We start from the raw sequence: 23,723 nt of genomic DNA on the forward strand, positions 1-23,723 counted from the left end.
CTTGGTGTACTGCAGTCCTAGCTCAAGAGAAATTTATGTATTCTTGTAGAAAGGTGGCTATAGTCCACATAGTTGGCCAATGTGTTTCCTCTGTTGCTCACTTGTGCTTCAGTTGCATGAAGGAACAGCTCGCCCAGGTGTTCAGAAAAAGGTCTTTAGTCATGTTCCACTGTTGCTGGTGCAGTGAATACTGCTATCAGTTACAGCTTTGTAGGACACTGTCTCAGATCAGCTTTATTCATGGTGTTTTTAGAGGTGTGATCAGCTCTTTGTGGAATGGGAATAAGCATCTGTTTTTCAGAATGGAATTTAATTGTTCCTAAATAATTCTAATGCGTAAAACATGACAGTAAATTTGAAGGTTTTTTTCATTGTGGTTTAACCAGCTTCCACCAATTTGAGGATTCTCTGTCCTCTCATATCTTTTGGTGCTTTAAACACAGCGGACATTACATCAATCTTCTAGGCATAAAACAATTTTTAAAAATCATAAATGTCAGAGAAACTGCAGAGACCTTTTGTGCTTTTCATTAGTGTCACTCATACCTTGGCTGGTGAGAAGTGTGTGGTAATTTCTTGAGCTATACTAACATATGTTAGTATCCATGTACACATTTTTTCACGAGTTATCTGAGCGCAGAAAATCCAAGGAAAAATTATTAATCCGAGATTAAGGGAATATTGTAGCATATAGTCTCAGTTTTTATGTAGTGAAGAAATCTCTCCCCTTTTTGCATTGTGTCACGCTATGATGGTTATACCAGTGTAGCCTTGAGATTTAGTACCGTGATGCACATTCTTTGTGTTTAGGGCTTGGTGATAATGGTGAGTCCCTCTTTGGCCAGCAGGAGAGGCAGAGCTCCAAACAGACACCTGACCCTGGCATGAGCTGAACCCAGCCAAGAGAATTTTCTTTGTTTCTCATAGTGTGTCAGGTTGATGGATAAGATGTAGCGAGCTTCTGTGATGAGGATAATATTTTCTGTTTCTATTTCCTCCTCAGCTACCCGAAAGGCTTACTCTTGGCAATTCTGTAATGGCTTCTTTGGTGTCAGCCCTTTTGAAACATTCTGATACTCCTAATAGTTAGTTGCTGTCAGACAGGGAGAGTTTGTGTGTGCTTAAATGGGAGCTTTCAAGTCAGAAATGATTTTTTCAGAAGTTTTTCAACTTTTTCCTTTTACAAAAATATCTTTGCTTTTTAAATTTGGAATAAAAAAGAAAACATTGGTCCCTGCTCTTCTTCTGTTGTGGTCTTTTTTTAACTTAATTTGACAGTTTCTCTTATCTTATGTACGTTATAGTGACACCACATATTCATATGCTTTTATAAAAGCTCAAAACCAGAGATTCCTAACTAGCCTGGGGTGTGTGGCAGTGCTTGGGGTGATGTTGCACAGCATGTATCCCCAGATGAAGTATAGCACTGATTAGGTTGTTTCTCACAGGTAAGATACCAGACCTGGCTGGGAGTAGTGCTAGAAGTTCCAGTGGCAGCATTCTGCCTTTTGTGTTTCCACCATTTATTTCTGTGTAATTGCATTTCTTTCCCTTCATGTCACTTAGAATTTTGCCAGTTACTCTTTTGAGAAAATTCTGAGTTTCATTTGTAGATGAACAGCTTGGCTCAGTATTTCCTAGCTTAGCTGTGTTTGCTGCATGCGAGCTTCCTTTCTCTTTCTGAAGGTCTTGAAGCCCGTAGAGGCAGAAGCTGCTTCAACCAGAGGAGCAGGCTGAACAAGATGGACAAAGAAAAAGGCTCCCTCTACTTCCATGAGGAAGTTTGCTGTATTTAGGCAATAGGCTCTCTCTGCCAGTTTAATCCAGGCAGGAATGTTGCAGATTTGTTTGCTGGCAGCTAGGATTGGGATCAAAATGTTTGTTGAAAAAAAAAAAAAAAATACCCCCTTCTGATAGAAGGAGTGAAACCAGAAATGCAGTGTACTGAATGTAAAGCATTCAGATGGTTCTTTTGTTCTACCTTTTGTTCCCCTGAATCTCAGATGAAGGCACCCAAAACACTGCTGATACCATCAACACATGAATGTGTGATAAGGGACCTTCAGGGCTGTATCTCACCTATGTGTAACACACAATTTAAACTCTAACCATTTGCATCCTTACTTATAACTTTTATGACATCTACAGGGAAACAGCTTTTTCTTGTCCAGATCACTTGTCACAGAAGAATGAATTTTAGGTTCATGGGACACAGTCACTTTTGAGAAACACATAAAAAGCTCATGTGGACAGGCCAGTTATTTGAAATATCTTTTGCTATTTTAGATTCCCTGAGCATTCTTGGAGTCCTGTCTGCTCTCTCTGGTATTTCAGAATTGAACTCTCAAACTGGAAATGAAAATCTGCTGCATATTCCCCCACAGTAGTTAGACTACTGTGAACTCTGCTTATCACCTTGATTTGAATGGTTCTAAATCAGACTTTCCTGCCTTTTGTATTTACAAACTCACAGCTGTAGTCAGGTATGTACTTTCCAGGTTATGCTGAACCTGGTGTGCTTCAGCATGAAATGTTAGCAGGCAGGAGACCTTGTAGGTAGCCAACAGATTATTTACAGAGCACTTGCTTGGATAAGAGCAGATGGGATGTATTATAATCACGTATCATGATTATAAGTATTGCAGAAATTGCAATTTCAGCAAAGATGTGGTCATATTATTTCCTGAGTTTCCTTATGTTCTACTTGTTGGTCTATCTGAAACTTTCCGTTCTTTTGTCTTTTAACACAGCTCTAAGTTTCTTGGGTCAGGGATTTTATTTTTTTGTGCTTGAATTGCATGTAGTGCTTTGTTCCCTTTCTACAGCGATCTCGATTTTACAATGCAAGAAATCTCAGCATATTACAGGCAAAGTTTAATCTTGTCTCACTGGAGAGAAACCTGGTTCTTTTCGTAGGAAATACTTTTCTAAATAATATTTCTTCTTATGCTTTTTCTTTAGAAGTAAGCAGGTCTGCTCAGACATCATCTTAGCCATTAAAAATATTTCCAACAGCATTATGTCAACAAAAATTAAACAAGCATTAAATATGTGCTCTCATTTGACACAAACCTTGCAAGTATGTTTTTCAGCCTGTATTTTCCTTCATGGTGAGGGAAAGAGAATGGGAATTTATTTTTTTTACGACATAGGTGTATGGAGTCTTAACTATCAGAAATTTTAGCAGAATGAGTTCCTAGCTATCTTCATGAGGTAGAGAGAAATCTAACAGGAAAACGGAATCCATGAAAGCTGAATGGAAAAACTTCCCTTCAAGTCCTCATTTTCTTCAGTCACTAGAGAAAAGAATACAGATGTTTCTGCCTCTCGTTCAAGCTTTGCATGGCAGTGTAAAGACTGCAGCTTTCTAGCACATTGCTGGTGAAACCTTATCAAAGCACTCTCATTACGACATCTTTGATCAGCTGTTACTGTGTGTCTGCAGGACTTGAGGACAAGCAGATGTCCTATCTTCAGTCATCTGATTCTGCTAAAGTTTTTGAGAGCTACCTAATTAGCTCAAAAAGGGAAGAAAAAGGAAAATTCCTTTGACTTCTTTGCAGGTATTTTTGGGGATTCAGGTTCTCTTTGTTTTGGGTTAAACAGTTTATCAAACATTTTAAGCTTGGAACAAACCCAAGCAACCTTATTAGGGAAGCTGATTCTGGTACACGCCCTCAAGCCGGGACTGACTGTAAAAATGCCTTTCTTCCAAAGGACTTTGAAATGGATGGCTGTAACAAAAAAAGTGCTCCAGAACAGAAGAAATGCAGTTCTTACTGAAGCCTCTTGGAAATACAGACTTTTTTTTTATTCATTTCCAGCTGTGGAGTCTTCACTCCCATTGAGATTACATGTAGCCCACTTAAGCATCAAAATGCTGATCCTGGATGAAGACAATGCTCCTACTTGCAGTGTTGGGTGTTTGAAGAGTATGCCTACACTAAAGCAGAATCTACCAACCCTGAGTCAGAGCAATTGCTATGGCCTGTTCTTGTGTGCAGTGCCACCAGAACAGAGAAGAACATTAAATCAACCTGACAGACTTGAGGTTTTCCAGATGAACAAACGGCTAACTCCTTTAAAGTTAGATTGGTGGGCTGTTGATGAAAAGACAACAGTATGATAAGGACAGTGGAAAATAGTCACCAGTCGTCTTGTTCATCAGCACTAGATATGTGACGTGGAGTTTCACAAGATTGTAAAAACAGTGGTACATGTCTTGCCTTTAATTTAGAGACATTACTTGCCCAAGGAGGTTGTTACTGTGCAGTTTAATGAACCTAGACCTCCAGGTGCATTATTTTTTTCCAGAGCTCTGTTACTGGTAGATAATCCTCTCTCCAGGGCACTAAAGAGAACTCAGTAACTGAGATGCATTCTGTTAAAAGTTGATGGTCTGGCGTGTACTAAATTAGTGAAAAGATAGCTGTGAATTTCCCTAAGGATGGTTTGAGTGGGTCCATCAAAGTGTCTAAGCAAAATGTCAAATGGTGATCTGGATGTGTTCAAGAAAGGTCATGTGCATTGCCAACATTAAGTATTTGCTTAGGGAATTGGCCTGTGTGATAGGGCATGACAGTGGGACTACATCTCTTACTTTTTGCCATGAGTTGACATTCATTTCCTAAATAAATGAAATGTTCTCGTAGTAGTAAGTCTCTCTTATAAAATCTGTTGACCTTAGGATAGAGCTGTCCACTCTCCTATGTTGGTACTTTCTCCTGTGCCATATATTCACCAGTCTTGCATGTTTGTTTATAGTTCATGACTTTTTTGTTTTCTTTGGCAGAAGACTTCATCAGGCCTCCCATTCTACTGTAAGGTATTTGTGGAGAATGGCATGATGTAGAATAGGAAAATTTATTTGTACATACCTGAAAAAATCCATAATGAAATGGAAGTTTCAGCTGATATTCATTAATTTTCCTATCCTTGAAATAGTAGCAAATATCAAGCTTCTAAGCCGTTTTTATATGGTGTGCTATGTTTTAATTAAGGTCCTTACATATGTTTTAATTTCTGCCATGATGGACAAAGTTTAAGCATTTGGGTCTGGAAAATAAAGCGTTTCTGGTTGGTTGTGTTTCTGGTTGGTTGTGTTTCTGGTTGGTTGTGTTTCTGGTTGGTTGTGTTTCTGGTTGGTTGTGTTTCTGGTTGGTTGGTTGTGTGTTTTTGTTTATATTTTAAATTTTTTTTTCTTTTTGATTTTTTTTTTCCTTATGTGTCTGTTGGTAGAAATCCTTGAAGCTGGGATTAGGGTGATTGGAAAGAGACGGAGTAGATGGAGAAGTGTTTGGGTTTTGCACAAGGGATGCAGAGATGGCCATAAGCGTACTGTCAAAGGGAGCAGCAGCAGTGGCTGCTGGAGGTTCCCTTCTTTAGGAATTAACTAGACTTGAGGGATGAAAAGATGGGCATCAGTGGCTGAAAGAGCTCTAAAATCCATTCACTGGATGAGGATCCGTGGGGGTATAAAGAGCATGTTTCTGCTTTCAGGCCTTTTGACAAGTATGGGAGCAGTCAACACATAATGAATGTAAGAGTTAATTCTCCAGATTACTGGCAGCAGGTTTCACTGTAATTTACTGGAGGAGATTTGAGGTCTGTGTGTCAAAGTAAGGATATGTGTATGGAAGTTCTGTGCCTGCCCTGGACCTCCTTCTGTCACTAGGCCAAAGAGGAGAAAAACTTCTCAGTCTAGGAGTTTGGAAATGTTTATGTTTTTTGCAAAGGGCCTTTTAAAAAACGACTCTGAGATTCTATTTTCTTTACTTTTAAAAATAATAGTGTGCCTAGGCTGATAAATAATAGATTTATGCGTGTTTTTTTTCCTAATTTGCAATGCCACAATTTAAACAGATTTGATGTTAAGAGTCTGAGCTGTGGTGGCTTTTCTGTTGTTTGTTTGTTTTGGGTTTTTTTTGGTGTGGTTTTTTGTCTCTTTTTTTTTTTTTTTTCTTTGTGAAAACCTGTTGTGGGAAATGAGAGAGGTCAGTTGAGCATATATTTGGGTTACATGGCAAGACTATTCCATGCAAATTTATGTGAACATTCTGTCATTGTGAAAACATCTGTAATCCCTTTGTTATTATTACCTTCCCTGTGAAATGTGTGAACAACTTGTGTGTGAATAACAATAGACAAGTGTGTGACTAGGAGTATACAGCTCATTTTCTTAGTTAGAAATGCAGAGAAAATATGCTAAGGTCATGAATTAGTGTGCCCAATTAAATTCATCCTTAGGATATTTACCATAACATTTTTCATTGTCTTTTCAACTATGTTTCTCACTTGTTAAATATTTCTGACAGAGAAGCACTCTTACTGGGTTCAGAAATTGCTTTAGTAACTTTGATTTTAATGCCTATACTGTCTGTGTATGAATTTTTTCTTTTCACAGATGGGAAATCCTTTGGTCTGAGGCACCCACAAAGGTGAATGGTCCCCAGGCTCGTCAGTTCACACCTTGTATCAAACAGATAAACTTTCCCACAAACTTAATTCGATTGGAAGTGAATAGCTCTCTTCTAGACTATTACACTGAATTGGATGCAGTAGTACTACACGGTGTGAAAGAGAGACCTGTGCTTTCGCTTAAGACTGCGATGATTGATATGAACGATATTGATGAAGATGAGGATGAAGAGAAGTATGGCTGTGGAATGGACACGCTTAATAAACAGTTCAGCATTGTTACCCTCAGGGAATGGTCAACTAATGGGTATTTTGATAAACTGCCTTATGAGGTAAGAAGAGTATGTTTATACTCAATGTATTAGTCTTGATTGTTAAGGATGCAAATGTTCTTTATAGAGTACTGGTTGAGATTATTGTTTTTTCCAGTTAGTTCCTTATGTTCTTTTGTGAATCTCCTGCAGTTATGGTATAGTTATGTCTGAATTATGTAAGTCTCTCTACTTCTATGGATGGATATTAGCAAACCACCTTGCTGGTGTTTGTGTAGTTATTGCACTTTTCTTTCTCAGAGGTTTGTCCACTCCACACAATTTTTACAGTAGTTATTCCAGCTGTGAAATTCTAGCTCTCGAACTTAGAAGCTTCTGGCAGTTTTCCAGTAGTTTGAGTCCTCAGGCTTGACAACTAAGATATGTAAAAGAGATATGAAAAGACTGAATCAAGATCTGGAAGCGGAAATAGTTTGCAATAGGCTAAAAGTTTGTTTTGGTTTTTTCTGTTATCTCTCTTAGAAAATCCTAGAACTTTGTTCTTGCAACTGTTGTAATGTTTTGATGTTAGTTATGACACAAGCTTCTTCCAGCTATGTTTTGAATCATAGTGCAAGTAAAAAGTGTTATAGCTGGACATTGTAGTGTCTTGTTTTGATGTGTTTGCTCCTTTTTATTCTATCGCTAGCACAGAAAACAGTTGTGAAGAAACTCCTTTCAGATCCCCTGGCAGTAGGGCAGTTGCACGTGTGCTCAGAATCACTGCAGATAGATATTTTCGTTCCTGTAATTTCCCATATAATGAGATTGTGAGGTATCATTGCTGAATATTGTGTGCAGACTAAGAAATTCTCAGTGGGTTGTAGCTGTTTGTGGAGGCCAGTACCATAGTTAGAGAATTGAGAGATGAAATGGTTGTCTTCACCTCTGCTGAAATAAACTGGGTTTGCACATAGTGGAAAGCAGCCCTTACTTGCTGGTCAGGCCTCTGGACCTCGGCAGAGAGATGATTTTTTTTGCTGTTCAGGGCATTGCAGTCTGGCAAAAGAAGTGTTTGTTTACGGCAGTAACTCATCATATGCTGAGAGTGCTTGTGGCTTCAATCAGACTCGCTTTTGAAAGTGGAAAGGGATGGTGGGAGATGCTGCCACTGATTGCAGGGCACTTTGAGAAATACGTTATCTAATCAAATAGTAGATTGGTTTGTCACAGCTTTTTGTCTCTAAGTACCCCCAGTTTGGCACGTGAAGGCCATAGATGGGTACCTGTGTGCTCCAGTAACCTGAAGAACTTTACTGTGCTTGTAAAGAGGAAAGAGGTAGGAAGAGAATGTAATAAATATTTCCATCTTTCTCCTGTGTATTTTTCTTCTCTTTTAAGTATTTTTCAGTTCTTGAGTTTGTTTTTGTTGCTGCAATGGAATAATAAATGAGGATACTGACTTTATCTTGAGTTGTTTTTTTTCCCTCAGAGTCCATGTAGTATTTAATATATTTTACTGTCAGTGCTTGTATACCAGTACTGAAGAAAATACTTTGCATATGCAAAGGTGCAACTGTTTCCAGAACATCTTAAAAAGTATAACCATGTATGAAAATGTGTTGATTTTAGTCATTCAAAGAAATTAATTGTGGAGAAAACTTGATTCAAATCTAGGAAGTCTTGTTTGAAAAGGCTGGATAAATTGTTTTGTAATATAGTAGTTTACCAGAGAGATTAATCAATCTTTTTTCTGTTCCATGTGATATTAAGATTATAAATCAGGAAGTATTTGTGTAGTCGTGTTACTCTTATGAACTCTGCCTCCATGTACTGTATTGTGCTTTTCTGCCTTCCTGTTTGTGTACCAGCTTCCTTTTTTATCCATTTTTTAACATGTTTGGTTTCATGAATGCATTTATATGGTCGCCAATACCAAGCACATTTTTTTTTTTTTCTTCTTTGATTTAAAGAAACTGAAAATACGGATGGAATATTTATCAGGAAAAACTACAAAGCACTATTTCTGGGATGGTTTGTGCCAGCAGAAATCCCAGTCTCTTACTTTCTTGGTCCAGCTGGAAGGTGTGGGTATCAGAACAGCAAAAATGTTATGCTTCGTAGTATGACTTTTTTTAGCACCTCAGATATGGAAACGGTACTCTGCATGCTATCTTCAAGACTGACAAGTGTCAGATTTTTCTGGAAAGTGTTCGAACCTTATAATGATGAAGTAAGGCAAATGCAACTCCTTCCACTTTTGATTGATACATGAAAAATTGTATCTTTTTATCCATTCATGGTGATTGTGAACATCTAACTGTCCTTAGTCTTCATACACATGCCTATACCTTGTTTGAGCTGTTTCAGACTGCTTCCTACTACCCTCTGTGATTCATATACAGGTGGGATGGTCTCCTGTGCTAATTTTAAAGTAAACAGCAATTCCTCTAGCCTATGTTTTGCTTTTGTTGTCTTTCTGAAGACATCTTTTCGTAGACTGTGTTGCTCTTCAAAGTGGCTTTGCTGCAGTGTGAGCTCCAAAAACATTGTAAGAGTCTAGATTGCTCCTGCCAACGGAAGAGAAGAATCCTCGACTACTGGGGCACAGACTTCCTTAGAAGAAAGTGTGAAATCTTGGATGAACTAGGCAGGAGAATTTTCCTTCCCTGCTCATGGACAGTGTTAAAACGTTGTAGGAGCTGTGAAGTACTTGTACTATCATCTGTTATCCAGAATTACCTTAAAATTGAGGAAGGATATTTTAGGAGACACTTCACATCCTCGTCTTTTTTTCCAGTTATCTTTGACTAACCTGTGCTGCTTGTAAAGTGGAAGGAATAAGGCCTTGGTCTTCGTTGGCTTTGCAGGAATGTTTGAGACCTGAAGGCCTGAATAAGTTAAAAGCCTTTGAGAAAGGTGAGGAATACTTGCCACAGCATAGCTATTGTGCAGTTTGAGGCTCATGCTCCAGGTACCAAGAACCTAACTTTTGTTCTTCAGAGAAGACAGTTGGGAGAAGTCCTGCATTCTGCAGTCCAAAAAAAATTATATATATAGTGTTATAAAAAGATATAAATGACATCTTTGTCATTCCTTGAAGCCAATTTTTCCTACAGCTGCCTGCAAGATTTATGGGCTGTTCATGTCTACTGGGGAAGTGAATTTCACCGCTAAATGTGGATTTGGCATCTATGTTCCAGGAAAACAGATCTCGAAAGCAAGATCTGCATCCCTTAAATTATATTAATACTTAGGTGAGTCAGAGCAATAACCAGGAGCATTTTTAAGTGTCATACACTTTTCTTTCCCTCACCGGTAAACTTCTTGCATCTTTCCAGAACAAATATTTGTAGGCTTTCAGATAATCAGCAAGATTTTATGCCTCTCTTTGGAAGGAGAAACTCATGAGGGTCTTAAAAGCTGTCTTAACAGCTTTAACCATATGGCACAAGATTCCCTTCAGTTATTGGTGAATATACTGGTAGTTGCTGTAGCAGACTGGGCTATGAACAATGGCACATGGAGAAGATCTCTCAAGCTGTAGTCCTCCTGGAGTCTTGATTAACTGATTGGGCAGTGTGTCACTAAGATCCTTTTCTGTTCTGTGAATCAAGAAGAAGAAGGGGCTTAAAACCGTTACAGCCTTTAGTTGTTGAGAGGATCAGAGCCTATAACCTGGTAAAGTAAAGCCTTCTCTGCTGAAGCATGTTATATAAGTAAAGAGACTTAAATGATTGAGTTTTATGAAACAGTTGCAAGATCCGTTTTTCACATGTTCATGTGCAGTATTGTATGTGTATGCATTTGTTGGTGCAAGCTGTATGATCATGGAATTAGGGACTGTGTTTTCTTCAGCTGCACTGAGGAATGTCAAAAGCCCTAGGATATGATCTTCTTCCTGTTTTCTCTTTTTGCCTTTTTGTGCACACATGCTTTGTCCTTTATCTGAGCATGTCTTAGCATCAATTCTAATTAATTAGAGTCTAAACTGTGACAGCTCTAGCTGCAGAATGAAAAAATTGCAAGTTATTCGTTTGCGTGTTTCTGAATGCATGGTCTGCATAGACCAGTGTATTTTCATATTGGAAGCACTCATGTTGAAGAACTGAAAGAGTAAATTTGTAGAAAGTGCGGATATTCTCAGTTTGATTGATATCCAAGCATTATTTTCTGACCAAATCAAGTTCTGTACTATTGTGCTCTAGCCACAAGAAGTATTTTATTGGGTACAACTGGTTATTGCTTGCTGTTATGCAGCAAAAAAACTTAAAGCTAGAGAAACTTTTTGGTAGGTAGGTACTATTAGGAGCTACACCATTAGTAAAGTTTTAGCCCATGTATTGGAGAGTGTGATGGAGATCCTATCTGAGCTGATAAGTGAACTTTTGCAGGGGGTGAGATATCTGTTTTTTTTTAAATTCATAATTCAAAATATATGCGTATATGTAAGATGCTGCAATTGAGAACTATGGTGATAAAACACACGTGGATCAGGTATGAATCAGGACCTTTTTTATGCAAACAGCACGCGGTGAATTTGTACACTTTTTTATTGAACTGTGAAGAACTGTGATTTGGAAACTTCCAGTTTTTGGAGGTTTTCGCTGTAGTGAGTGTTGATCCCTCCACATCTCTGAAGCTGATATGTGCCATGTTTGCCCTAGAAATGAGAGAGAAATAGTTTTGTACCTTTGGGCCATCATAGCCTAAGAAGGTGGTCAGTGTTGTATAAATTATATTTTGTTTTCCTCTTTTCACTCCTTTGTGTTGTTTTTTTTTTCCAATAATCTTTGTTTTTACTGATTGATTTATAAGAAAGCGTGAAACAATAATGATTGCCATACTTTTTCATAAATGCAGAGTAAAACCAGTTGTTTGAGAGAAACTGTTACAAAATTAGTTTTGAAAGCAGATACTCAATTCTGCAGAATTCTTGGATCCGACATGAGCACAGCGTAGCACAATGCAGCACATCATGTCACATACTCATTATGGTATCAAATTGTACTTTATGCTGGGATACACATACATAAAAAGTGGATTTCTGACAGACACAAGACTCCGCACTAACAGGGATTAATGGTTATTAGCCTGTAGGTGTGGAACCTGTTACCTTTGTTTAATCAGAAGTCAGGAAAAAAATGTACTTTATATCTTAATGTTGTAGTAGTGACGTTTCATTATATTTTTTCATTTGAGATATTATGAAGTAGCATAATGTCACTAAAAAATAAAGAAGGGTTATTTTTCCTGATTAAGACATTCATGTGGTAAAAGATTTCATCTCAGGTGGGGAAGGGTCGCAACATCCTGTATGTTATGAAATACTCATTGAAGTGATCAGTTAGTGTAAAGGGACATCGGTTAGGCATTCATAGCTTCATTCAGCATTATCTTTACTGCTCAGAAGTTACAAAATCACTTTTTTTCCATTGAAGAAAATTTACATTGCTTTGTTTTTATCAGACATTATCACGCTACATTAATTGTAGACATAAATTTAGCTAACTCTGCAGCCTTTGCTGAGCTCTCTGCTCTAGAAAGCTTACAAAATAAGCATGGGAAAAATCTGAGGGAAAAGACATTGATAAGATAGATATTTAGGTGGCTTACAGAATGTGCAATAGCTGAAAGATTGCAAAATAATTGGAAGCTGTCTTTTGGAATACTGAAGACTATCTGAAATGAATTTATGGTCTTAGAAAAAGAGATATGTATTTAGGCATCTACTATTAGAGTGACAAACAAAATTGTTAAGCAATTTTTAAGCTGAAGGATGCGCCTGACCCAAGCAAAAATCAAGGCATTAACCTGAGATTACGTCTCTGCTAGCTCCTAGTTAGTTTGCTCTGTCAGAGGTACCAAAATGCCAACAACCTGAAGGTCAGTTGGGAGCAAACTTGATTGATTATAATAACAACAGCTATTATATATGCATGTATATTTTGTATACATATTGGCACCACATTGAAATGTCTGCACAGATTCCGTGCATCAAGCTGAGGTGGGAGCTCCAGGCACTTGCCTAGGCAAAATCCGGAGCTGTTCTTGGAGAGAAGGGAAGCGGGGAGGCCTGACATCGGGCTTGAGGGAAACTGCAGTATATGCAAACACTGTATTTTGGCTTTGGAGTTGAAGTTATAATTCTTTTGAAGAGTGGTGGATAGTGTTTGAAATCCAAATACTAAATCTGGAGCTGAGTAGGAAGTAACATTTTTCATTTTGCAGGAAGTTGGATTGTTTTCTTACTTCTTCTCTTCCAAAAATGAAGGGTGGAGGAGCTGCATAATAAACTGGTGCATTGGAAGTACAATCTGTTTGGATCTCATGAAAAACTTCATTTTCATTTTATGTCAAGCATTTTATTCAGATTTTTGTTGTGGTGTTTTTTTTTTTTTCTTCTTTTTCCTATGAATCCTTTTAAGACATTAAAATGAAACATTATGGTATTTTGAAAGGGCCACGGGACTCTTCAGTTTAGGCTGTTTTGTGGGGATTTTTCAGTTGTGGTGGCTTTTTTGTTGTTATTTTTAGCGTTTTTTTGTTTACACTGATTCATTTCAGCAAGTTGTTGTTTCCCACTCTGCTTGAAAGCGCTTAGTCAATTTTAGTTATATAAGTTGAGCGTGGGTACTTATAGCTGCTAAAGGCAGCTCTGGTAAAATAAACATTTATTTTTCAATTTAGTTTTTCAAGTGCATTTTTGTACTGTTTTTAAGCTAAAGGAGTGGTGGGGTTTTGTTGTTGTTGTTTGTGTTTTGTTATTTTTGTTTTGTTTTTAGCATTTCTGTTATTTCCTAAAGTGGGTATTTACGTATCTGTGTGTGTTGGGTCTTCCTTTAGAAAGGAAAACAGCATAATAGGAGATGGGGGATATTTCTTCATTTCTGGGTATGAAAGAAGTTAATATGAAAACATATGTAGTGGTACTAGTCAGAAGGGCTGGTGATTATTCTGAAGCTGAGATGATTCAATCTGGTAAAGGTAAAAAGACGTTTTTTGCCTTTCAGATTTGATTCTGACATAGAGCAAAAGTGCTCTTGAAGTATTACAGCAAGAAAGAAATTACTTCATAAAAGGAGATCTGAATATGTTGAATTTTTTACTTGTTTGCGTAGTCCAGGATGGATGGGAGAAGGCATAATGTAGAAGACAAAACACTGATTTTTAAAGCAGGAAGCAGACGAATCTTAAGTCAGTTCAGTTTGTGGGGAAACTGGGACATGGTGTAGGTTTCTCCTGTACTCTGCAAATTCACTGCCATCTTAAAAACCAAATCCAGAGAAGAAGGAAGATGCCAATTCAGTGTTCTGATCAACGGCAGTGCAGACACTGTGAAGGGAAATATGTAAACACAGTGTTTACGTATATATCACTGTTTAAATTAGCATGGGTAAAGAAACTTCTAATTTGAAAGCTTCTTGTCACTTTCCTATGCTGATCTGCTGTTTCCTTTCTTGTTTAATATGTTGTCAAATTGAGAAGGAAGCACAGTCCTATTTAATAGTTAATCAATGATTTATTTGAAAAGTTACTTCTAAGTTAAAGGATTTACTTTTCTTTGAAGTTAGAACATCTTTTCTTATTCCTTTGCAGTTTCTCCCTTAACATTTCAAGTGCTATATGACCATCTGTGTTGTTTTTGTTTTTGTTTTTTCTATTTTTAATATAGCTTATCCAGTTGATTTTGAGTCACCTTACAGTACCAGACCTGTGCAGACTTGCACAAACTTGTAAGCTACTCTATCAACATTGCTGTGACCCTCTACAGTACATTCATCTCAGTTTACAACCTTACTGGGCAAGGATTAATGACACATCTCTGGAATACCTACAGTCTCGCTGCACTCTCATCCAGTGGCTGAATTTATCTTGGACTGGAAACAGGGGAGCTATCTCTGTTTCTGGATTTAGCAGGTCAGTGCTAAACATACACAAGTATTTTGACAAGCTCTGTTTGCGAAGCGGCTGCACAGTAGTTTCAATAAGTGCTTGAAACCTTATTAGGAGGTGAAAAATGTCTTTTATTTCCTATAAAGGGTGTGATTGTTATGATGTAGAAAAATAAATAAGTTTTAAAAATAATTAAAAAACCCCAACAACTAAACCAGTAAGCAATACTAGATAGGGCGGCAGAAGCCTGTTTCAGTATGTAGCATCTGCATGTGCCAAACTGCCTGTGACTGAAAGGCTCCTTCCAGGGGGAGCAGTGTTTTCCTTTCTCCTGGGCTTCTAAAAGACTCCACTAGAACCAACCTGGCAAAAGTCTGTCTCATGAAGGCAATGTCTGTAGTTGTTCTTTGTACAGATGAGTCATCAGTGGGGTTGTGTTGGAGTGGCTGCAGTAATACACTGATTACAGTGCATGCTTGCAAGTTATGGGCCCTAAGTAATCAGTGGAGTGCAATGTAAATGCAAATATTTTCATAAAAATGATTTAAAACATTAGCCCTGTTGTGAAACAAGGGTTTTGTGTGTGCATCTTGCACTGAGCTGAAAATATGACTGTGCTGTAGGTCATTAAAATAGCAAATTTGCAGGGATTCTTCTCTGTATAACAGCCATGTTCTTTGCTTTCTTAACATATCATTTCTTGCTTCTTTGCTCGTTTGCATTAGTTAAACAGCATCTACCAATGCATTTCATTTAAGCAAAAATTGCTACTTCAACTACGAGGTAATCAGCAATGGCAGGTGAAAGCAGAACTTGATTGATAAGAAACAGAAATGTTTAATGTATCTAAAAAAGTCATCTTAACTGTCATTTGTTTTCTGAATAAAAAGCTTAAATCAAGTCTTCAAACATTTTACTACCTTTGGTGCCTGGGTGTCTTCCCTGGGGAAGTAAAATGATTTAAAGAAATATTTTTGTCAAGATGAGAGTATCACTTCCTTTTTTCTTGACTTCCCAGTACAATCCAAGAGCCTTATGCTCTTTTGTGCTTATTGGTAGAAAAAGGAGATAAACATCAGCTAGTCATTGAACTGGGGTACGAACATTTCTCCTAAATTTGGATTTCATATTAGACACATTATGCAGAGGATAAATATGCAAGCTTTAATTGAGGATTCAACTATGAAATCATGAAGTGTTTGCTTTCTGATGGTTAGCTATTAAATGTCTTTTGAAAAGTTTAAGTATGTGCATCTTCATGGCATTTTTTTTAAAGTTTAATGATTTTTTTTTTGGAACATGTAGTACTACTGAAAATTTTGTGCTCTCAAAAGTGATGAACATCTAAATTCAGAGAATTATAAACTTTGCAGTTCTGTTTTTTCTCATTTCCAGTTAGTTGAAAATGGCTTTGTTGCTAGTGACTTTTTTTTTTTAACTTCAGTGCTGAACTAAGAACACCACTTACCTGTAGTTAGCATTTCTAAAATAATAGATATTCATAGTTTGACTAATAATAAATTTATGAATAAACACGATCAATTTATATTTATTATAATGGGTGATTATTTTTAACAAGGGGGAATAGTGTTCTTGGACATTGATACAATTGTGAAGTTATCTGTATTTCTAGGAAAAGGTGTTACTTGGAAGAGATATACACAGTATGGGAGTAGGAGATGCAGTTCAATTTTAAATTTTTGAAACAAAGTTGTAAGCTAAATAATTTTCAGGTGTGACTTCTGCTCAGAATTTTCACCTCTGAATCAAAAATTCTCCATGGTAACTATGTCTGGTTTTGAAAGTTTTCTTAATGTAGAAATAATTTTACGACAGTTTGTTCTGTGGAAGTGTCTTCTCTAGCAGAATTTCCAAACACAAATTTTCCTTTCCATATTCTTCATCAGCATGTCTGTTAAATTTGCTGACCTTCAGGAAAGGAAAATTTGCTTCTTGTGTGCTATGGAAGCGTCTGTTAATACAATAGACTTGTTAGAACACCGCTTGCTTTTTGAAGGCATTAACATAACTTTCTCCAAAAAAGTAGCTTCCTGGTAAGAGATGCTGTTCCTCGAAGGAGAAATCCACCAAATAATATTTTAGTTCTGTTGCTGTGGCTGTTGTTTAGAAACCACCACCATGTGGGTGGTGCAGTATCCAGGACATGTAGTCATGACCTACCACAGCTTCTCCTTTAGAACTTTCTCACCCAGCCTGAGTTCTGGAAGATACTATGTGAAACAGTTTCCAAAGAATTTAGATAATTTGACTTTCCTGGGAATTCTGTTTCACCCTTAAATTTTCTTTCGAGTTTATTCTTCAGGAATATGGGTGTTGCAGAGGAGGTTCTCAGTTGGCTGGGGAGAGTATGTTGCTGCTTTTATCGGTTACCTGCTGATGGTAACTGTTGATAAAAACTTAATTGAATTTTCAGACTGTAATTGTCCTTTGCAGAAATGAAATACTTAGGTGTAACAGTAAAAGACATGTACCTCTACATTTATTAGTGTAAAATCTCTTACTGCCTTCTGTGTCAATGTTTCTGAATCAGTTTGTTGATTTCTCTTTATCTTGCTCTATTTGCCTCCCTCTCTGGTGTTGGTATTCTCTACTTCTTTCTGCAACTGAAATTTTTAAATAAGGCAGTGAGCTGTACTTATAGAGTACCAAGATATATTTTATTTTGGATTTAATTGTTGAAAAATGTCTTCTTGTAACTTGAGACTGAGTTGAAATGAGCCTAAATTGCCTATGCCAATACCTCAAGTTTATAAATATTGTGATAAGTTACTGCATAACTGACCATGAATGGCTGTCAAACCAACTACTTGGAGGTATAGAAAATTCTTCCAAGAAGTTGTAACAATTTGAAGGAATCTGTTATGCTGTTTTTGTAAGGCCAACCTCTATTTGTCAATTCCAGGTGAAAAAAACCCCACATTATTTGCTAAATGAAATTTGTACATAACTTCACAAACAGTACAAACTGATGCAGTATAGAAGCAGCAAAATGCTAAAACCAGAATACCTTATTCTCATAGATAATGGCATTTCACTTTTACAGGCCCCACTTTTTATTTTTTTTTTTTATTTTTTTTTTTTCCACTTCTCTCAGAATTTTGTGTTACAGTTGGCACTGTTCAATTATAAACTGGTAGAGTTAGTTTCATTCTTATAACTGTTCAGTTTATGTTATGATTTCTGCAGTTCAGGGCATGTTTAAATGTTACTCTTGCTCGATTTTTATTTTGGCAAATATCTTTCAAACCTGTTTTTATCTGTAGTTTTCTACAACAGTCTTAAAAGAAGTAGCTTGTGTAAATTTGTGTGTTGCTTTAAAAGGTTCATATAGATATGATTGTAAGAAGTAGTTGAAAAAATATATTTTCTTGCCAAAATATATGAAAGCAGAAAATTTGTAAAGAGTAATTTAAAGAAATGTGACTGAAGCAAATACTGTATTATCATGAGATGATAGAATGCTTCAGGCATATGAACATCCTGAGGCAAAGCTGAAGGTATTTTAAGTTATTGATAACATCTACTCCTTAGGGCTAAAAATGGCTATCATAAAGTTTTCATTTCAGCATATAATATAAATTAACTAAACTTTATCATTGAGATTGAACTAAAAAGTATCCAGCAGAGCAAAAGGCAAATTCAATGAGTATCAGAGCAGTCTCAGGTGTCTAGAATGCAAAGTGACAGGGAAAAAACAAAGATTTCCCAGCAAGCGTTGCCTAAGCAGCACTACATTTATCTTGGCATTAGAGATGTGGTGAATTTCTTCATGCCAGGGGAATATCAGCTTGGAGGATAAGACCTATATAGGAAAAGTGAGGCAAGTTGGCTGGAGGTATACTGAATATCGAGATGATGAAGAAATGCTCTGAGGTTTAAACAGCTCAAGGACAATGACAGTTTAAAAAACGAGTTCTGCATGCAGATTTTATTGTATCACTGATAATGTCATTAGATTGTTTAAACTCTTTTGCTTTAAATATCTGAGGTGTAAGGATTTTATTTCTGACATTCTATACTGTGAAAATGAATTAATAGTGTTTTATTTTCAGGTTGGTGATGCAGTGTTTGCATGTCAAGCACATCCAGGAATATTTCTATAACAATTTTGTTGCTGTTAACATTTGAAGGCTTTAGTTGCTATTTAATAGAGGTGTGTTTTGACAAGGTTTAGCTCGGTGAGGCTTTGCAACGAATCAAACCAGCAGGAAGGTCAGAGAAGTTACTGAAACATGCATCAAAAGACTCAGTCACAGAAAATAGGAGTAATGTGTGACGTGACAGGGACTCGCAATTTAAAAATCACATCTGTCTCTTTTTTTAAATTTCCGTATTTTTTTAGTAAAACCTAGGGTTGCTGTAAATTAGGTTAACTAATGTTTGTTTTGCATGTTTTTATTGAAGTAGTTTAATCTGTGTTGAGAAAAGCACAAGATCAAGGTACTTAATATTCTCCTTACTTGCATGCAATGTTTTAAGGTTTCCTGACCAAAAAAAAGCCACCAAAAAGTTTAATACTTTGTAGAGTAGAAAATAACATGGTAAAAATTAGAATGTTTTAGCGGAAGGGAAGGTGACCTCATTTTAAAAACAAAATTATGTTAGTCAGTCTCACACTCTTGTGTGCGTGCTCAGATGCACCAAGACAGCTGATGTGTCCAAACCATTTTGCCCAGCCTGTAGGCTCAACATTCTGTGCCACCTTCGTCCTTCGTGTCCCAATCTGCATGTCCTGAGAAACTGCACATTCAATGATCTTGACGACCCGCTAATCTAACTTCCATGGACACACTGCACTACCAGCCCTCATGTTGCCATTTATTCTTTCTCATCCTCTTGCACCTGTGTGTACCTGTTTGTTCTCCAGTCATACCAGTCTGAACACCTTTATGACAATTTTCTGTACTACGTGCTGCTGCTGTTGTATAACACAGCAGTCCGAAAAGGAAAAACATCATGGTGAGTATAAGAATATCTGGACGTGGCTTTAAGAAATACGTTAAAATGTAATTCCACAAGCCCAATCTCATTTTTTTAAATTGCATAAGTAAATTTGTTAAAGTTTCTTTAGGTCCTCAGATCTCTGCTGTAAGGCTGGCGTAGCGTGTTATGATCCAGAGTCAATTAGGCACTTGGAATTTTTTATATTAATTGCCCTATTAATGCAAAGACCATGATGCCAGAAGTTGGTGTGTGCTGATGAATGGAAGTATCAAAAGACCTCATGAAAAATGCAGTCACCACAACTTTGGAAACTGCCTAAAGCAGAATACAACTCACTGACTGAAAGGAGAAGGAAAGTGCTTTGTTGTTTGGGGGAGGAAGATGGAAAAGTGCATGAAGTTTAAACTTGCGTAGCATGTTAGATGTTGTTTTTGTTCAAATATGTAAGCCTCCTGTGTAAAGTAAGTAAACAGTCTCCTTCATTATGAAGACTGAAGCAAAAGTAGAAGATTTTTAGAACAGTAGACAATAGAATCTGCTAGGGATACAGGAATGGTACCTCTGGTGTGGCCTTGGATTAAATGCAAGACTGTAACTGCAAGACAAGTTGAGATTTAGAAGTCCTCTGCCAAGTCTCGGTGAGTAATAATATTAATAGAACTACAGTAAGAAAGAAAACACCTCAAGATGAGGAAGAATAAAATCCAAGTGGTCGTCTTTTTTGTTTGAGGTCCCTTCCAATCCCTAACATTCTGTGATTCTGTATGTTCAGTACCCTCATAAGCACATGTCTAAAGTTGTTTTGAGGATTTTGTTTGGGAGGTCTTCTGCAACCAGCTCTGACATGAAGGGCACTGTCTCTTGTACCTTGATATTTGAATTTTGGAGGCTTATGGGATATGCTTATGATACAGACATGAATTACAGGATTGGAAGCTGTTAGTAGACTAAGTGTCCTTAGGATCATGATGCGTTTAACATCAGCATCAGCAAATGGCGTCCTAACTGCTAATAAACATATTTGATGTTTCAGAAGAATTTCACTAGGACTAACTTCCCAAAAGCTGAAACTGAAGGGGGGAGAAATAAGAAACAGTTCTTGAGAGCAGGCAGAAGGGGATAGAAAGTGATTTTTTTTTTTTTTTTTAATTAAAAAAAACCCAAAAAAACCCCCAAAAAAACAAAACAAAAAAACCAAACCAAAAATCCCAAACCAAACAAAAAACAACCACTGCCACCCCCTGCTCACTGTGCCCACCCCAAAAAAAACCACTACCCAAACAACAAACACACACACACGAAAACAAACAAAAAAACCCCGCTAAAATACTGTAGTCTAGAATGAGGATGAAATTAAGAGGGAAAGACCCAATATGGCGTCTAGCAAAATAAATGTACGTCTTCACATTACTCTAGGTTTAGTCAATCATACAATAAACATAAAGGGATAAAGGGAAATAACTTCAAAAATTTTGTGCAGAAAATATTGATAATAAAAGCAAAACTAAAGGGATGGATGACTGTGCAGAAAGGAGGAGAGACTAAAACCAGGAACCAGTCAGTCCTTGGTGATTAAAGGAGAGATATGTGAAGAAATGTTGATTTGAGTAAAAGGTGCTTTTTTGGAAGTTGTTTGTTTTCAGATGATCCAAGTCAGAGCCAGGCATCCAGTGTCAAGCCTCAGAAGTATGAAGACAATATTCTGAAAGTGTGAGACCCCACGTTCTACCTTGTCATGTAGCTTTGCAGCTCCATGTAGAAAGCCGTTAACAGACTGCTCAGGATGGGGGTTTTTGCTAAGTGCAAACAAAGGTTGAGGTGCTTGGATCCTTCAGAGAACTCTACAGTTCTGCCTCATGTTCTCCATCCTGTGCTGGTTGGTGACTTCCACAAATTCCTCCTCCTGTTTATCTTTTCACTTCATGCCTGCCAGCTCATTCTTGTTACCACACTGTGTGTCACTTATCTCCCTTGCCTTTCTGTTCAATGTCTCCTAAATAACGTTTTCCAAAAAGGCAGCAAAGCCATGAAGTGCAGTGTTTGTTGCTATCACTGTGTTTTCTCTGCCTGTGTGTTTCAAGTGTAATGAACTTAAATGAAAAGTTAGGAGAATAATAACTCTTCAAGCTGGTGAGCCTGGAGTTCTTCTCCAAGTCTAGAGGCTTAAATGAGTGTTTCCCTGACTTGGTAATGTTAACTTTTAATGGTCCTAGAAGGAGAAAAACATTGATCTGTACCAACATTTGTAACAACCAAGCCCTGCTAAATTATACGGTAGTTAACATAACATCCATTATTGTAATGGAGTAATTCATAAAATATTTATCCGTTAGCAAATTAAAAGCTGGAGGTATAATAAGTGGCGATTGACAAGGTTTTATGGAAAATATCACCATTCAAACAAACCTGGTAATTTGTTGATGAAAGAAACTGTGTGAATATTATTAAAGCACTCATTAAATAGAGGAATTGGCTAATTGGTAATCAGCAATGAATCCATATGTCTCTACTCTGATTTCCAGGGGATTTCCATCCTGTATTTTTTCATGGCAGTGTTGAACTCTATTGCTAGCCTAAAATAGCAGTCTAATGTTTAAATACCTGATGCTAGTTGTTGTGAATTGTTGTGTCACTTCAGCTCTGACACTCCCAGAAGGTGGTTTACTGGACTAGGGGAATTCACTGTATCCAGTATGAAAACAGCGAATAAGTGCTTGATATTTGATAAACTCTGATTTTACAAGCTAAAATAGATTCTAAGGAGAGACTGCAGAGTTAGCCACAAGTAGTGGAAGAGGAGATTTTAAGGCCTTACTTAGCAGAACCCCTGTGGCTCTGGGGCTTATGTCCCCCCCTTTCATGTCTCAGACCCTCTCTTTGTTTCTGTTTGCATAGGCTCATAGAAATGGTGGATGTTAGGGATCTCTGAAGGTCGTCTACTCCAAGCTCCCACTTGAAGTACCAGTGTCCCCAGCACTAGATCAGGTCAGTCAAGGTTCCAGGTGACTCTTGGAAACCTCCAGAGATGGAGATGCCAGGGTGGCATCTGTATTGCATAGGATCTGCGTTATCAAGCTAGAGCTGTGTAATGTGCAAGATGGAAAGAGATGAAAGGAGTAAACAAAGGTGATGACGAATGGCAAGTATGACTTGAGTGAGTAATGAAAAAAATAAGGAAAGGAAAAGATTTGAAAGCTTGGATCTTGAAAGATGAGCTTTAACTCCTGCACTACTGTTAGTGTCATTGAGGAATGCCTACCCAAATGTGCCTGCTTTTGAGACCAGCAGCTTTTTCATCTGAAGTTTCAGCAAGAGCACAGGCTTGGGAAGGCTGATATCTGTTCAGTTGTAGCAGTAGGAGCTTTTGTGCAAGCAGAAGTGTCATGTCTCTCTGGCATTTCTATTGCATCAGTTAAAACCCCAAAGTAATACTTAATTTGCAGTGAAAGTGTCAGAACATAAAGCTGCTTTGTTTGCATGAAGTTTCTTGTAGAACAGAGCTGGTAATAGACCAGATCAGAATATTTGTTATGAGAAACTAATTCGTGCTCTGTCCCAAGTAGCTCTGTGATTCTTGGAAGTAAAAAAGGTGACTCTTTGCAATTCGTTGGTTAGGAACTTAGGTTTTTTCTACTGGAGGAACTTAAAGTATAACAAAATCACTGCAAACGTGTGGGGTTTTTTTCCTATTAAATACCAAACTTACAAGCCTAGTGATTGATTCACAGTTTGGAGGTTATCTTTGCAATAAAAAGGGACATAAGCTTTTGTGTTTTTAATTAAAGCTTGGATTAGATATAACAGAGCTTGAGTTTCTGACACGAGATCTCTGACAGGTGTAATTCATGCAGAGACCATCAAAGTTTCTAAATTTTGGATATTTTGTCTTCTAATATCTTAAATTTTTATAATTCAAATGAAAGTAATGGGAAATAGTCCTCAGGAATCTCATGTGTGAGAACAACTACAAAGTGTTGATTTTGACTCACTTGGTAATGAAAGGAATTAGAAGTTTTTCTGAAGGTCTTAAAATACTTAGCTTGGATATTTAATCCATTTAAAAGTATTTGTTTAACCTCATTTTTTGCATTTGCAGATTTTTCTGAGATAAATATGAAATTATTGGTGGAAACTTGCAGACCATTGTCAAAGTTGGCTTTGGGACTGTTTAAAAGCATTTCAGACATCATCTCT

General features: G+C 37.2%; 1 protein-coding gene across 6 annotated transcripts in view; it reads left to right on the forward strand.

Annotated features, from left to right (window-relative positions):
• Positions 1-23,723, forward strand: part of FBXL4 (F-box and leucine rich repeat protein 4) — a 63,592-nt gene that overhangs the window by 10,338 nt on the left and 29,531 nt on the right. For all 6 annotated transcript variants that reach the window (XM_071806718.1, XM_065834607.2, XM_071806717.1 and 3 more), the window contains 2 exons: positions 6,404-6,749; positions 14,344-14,588. In XM_071806718.1, coding sequence (XP_071662819.1) covers positions 6,404-6,749; positions 14,344-14,588 — 591 coding nt within the window. The remainder of the gene's footprint in view (positions 1-6,403; positions 6,750-14,343; positions 14,589-23,723) is intronic.

Source organism: Patagioenas fasciata, chromosome 3 (genome assembly GCF_037038585.1).
Source record: "Patagioenas fasciata isolate bPatFas1 chromosome 3, bPatFas1.hap1, whole genome shotgun sequence".
In the NCBI taxonomy this organism is placed as follows: domain Eukaryota; kingdom Metazoa; phylum Chordata; class Aves; order Columbiformes; family Columbidae; genus Patagioenas; species Patagioenas fasciata.